At 61.9% G+C, this 2124-nt stretch overlaps 1 protein-coding gene across 1 annotated transcript in view; it reads right to left on the reverse strand.

The window, feature by feature from the left end:
* The window catches only part of PRKAR1B (protein kinase, cAMP-dependent, regulatory, type I, beta), a 103640-nt gene that overhangs the window by 88605 nt on the left and 12911 nt on the right, over positions 1-2124 (reverse strand). The window contains exon 2 of the mRNA XM_006889601.1: positions 78-251. Coding sequence (XP_006889663.1) covers positions 78-251 — 174 coding nt within the window. The remainder of the gene's footprint in view (positions 1-77; positions 252-2124) is intronic.

Raw genomic sequence — 2124 nt, forward strand, 5'->3', positions numbered from 1 at the left:
CCTCCCCCATGCCCTCACCTCCCCCTTCACCTCCCCCATGCCCTCACCTCCTACCCTTGCATCTGGCAAGCCCTCACCTTCCGAACGTAGGACACGGCATCCTCCTCGGTGTACACCTCTGCGCTCACGCCCCCACGGCGGCGGCGGGCCTTCACCACAGGGTTGGGGGGCATCGGGGAGACCACCTCCTCCTCATGTGAGTCCGACTGGGAGCTGGACTTCTGCCGAGCCAGGATCTGTTTATTCTCCTCCTGGAGGGACCGAGAGGGGGTAAGTGAGAAGGGGGCTGCCACTGGGGTACAGGGCATTCACAGGTTTCCCTGACAGCAAGGGCGTGGTGGCTCCACGGTGACATTCTGCTTTCTGAGATGGTGAGTCGTCCAGTTCCAAACAGTTCCACTCACACACAACCACCTCTCCTGTCCCATCACACACGGCCTGGGTGCTGGCACAACACCGGGCAGGTTTCAGCACAACTTCCTCCCAAGATGGACCAGGAAAAAGGCCTGGGGACCAACAGTCAGACCACGAAACATCCAAAGGCTCAAGAAGTTGCAACACAGCCCAACCCTGGGCCACACAGACCCGGCCGTGCAGCCGGACCACAGGCCATGCAGGCCCTGCCGTGCAGCCTGACCACACAGGCCACACGATGCGGCCCGACCCCAGGCCATGCAGACCCCAGTGTGGCCCGACCCCGGGCCACGCAGACCCGGCTGTGCGGCCAGTCTACGGCCCACACAGAACCTGCCGTGCGGCCTGACCCTGCCATGTGGCCCAACCCTGGGCCACACAAACACCCCCCCACCCCCACCCCCACCGTGTGGCCTGGCCTCACACTGTGCAGATCCCGTGATATGGCCCAACCACAGCCGTGCAGACCACAGAGCTCCACAGCGGCGAGGTCTTGTGATTGGGCTGCCTCCAGCCACCTCAAAGCCACCACGCCTGGGCGTGGCGCATAACAGGTGCATGCTGGCATGTAAAAATCTGTTTCTTGGCTTAACACACAGAACCAGGAACATGAATCTCCATCCTCCTGTCAACTCTGAACCAGAGTTGGACGCTGTGTCATTGACAGCTGCACTGACTGCCACCATCTCAAGACTAAAACCTGAATCTGAATAATGTGGGCGACCCGGCAGGCCAGCCTGGGGCAGACGGGGAGTTCATCTCCAGTGCACCCTGGGAAACGAGAAAATGAGGGGCAGGACAGGGCAAGGCCCCGACAGGGCAGATCGCCGTGGTTCTTGGTTCCCTGGTGCCTGCCTGGTGGCGCAGTGGGGCCTGCATTGGGCTGCTAACTGAAAGGTTGCTGGTTTGCATCCACCTGCTGCTTCCAAAACCAATGGGCAGTCAGGAGTCAGAACTGCTGACCACCGTGGGCCTGGGGCTTCGCGGGCTGCTCAAGGTGCAGCAGCGTGCCGAGAGGTGTCAATGTCGAGAGAACGACTGAATGGGGCAGAGACAGGAGTGCACCCCTGCCGTGGGGAGAGGCCCCAGAGCTTGCCACAGGCGGCTGCAGCCTTCAGCCTGCGGGGTGCTCAATGCAGCATGCAAGAGGCAGCGCTCCCTCAAACCAAGTCCCCGAACAAACACAGCTGCTGCTGTCTTCATTGTAACTCCTAGGGCCCCTTCATTGGGGGCTCCCCAAAGCTGTAAACCTTTAGTTCCCTCTCAAACTACTGACCGTCCCCATCTGCAGCCCAGAGCCTGGCCCACCTCGCCACCAGGGCTCCGGAAGCCTATACATCTGAGGCACTCGAGGCCGAGGCTGCACGTCCTCAGGCTTCTGGTGACACATGGAACCTCATGCCTCTTACCATCTGAGCGGTCCAGCTCCATCCCACACACACTATCCTGCTTTAACCCCGAGGGGGTAACATCAGCCAGACGACGCACCCTGCTCTGAGCTGGGTGTGCAGAACCCACTCTGCTCCGCTGACCACCCCGTGCCCAGACCGAGCTGACAGTCAGGGACAGCCACTGCTCTGCTCCGCTGACCACCCTGTGCCCAGGCCGAGCTGATGGTCAGGGACAGCCACTGCTCTGCTCCGCTGACCACCCCGTGCCCAGGCCGAGCTGACGGTCAGGGACAGCCACTGCTCTGCTCCGCTGACCACC

This window comes from Elephantulus edwardii, unplaced genomic scaffold (genome assembly GCF_000299155.1).
Source record: "Elephantulus edwardii isolate Elephantulus edwardi_28Jun2011 unplaced genomic scaffold, EleEdw1.0 scaffold00080, whole genome shotgun sequence".
NCBI classification, from domain to species: Eukaryota; Metazoa; Chordata; class Mammalia; order Macroscelidea; family Macroscelididae; genus Elephantulus; species Elephantulus edwardii.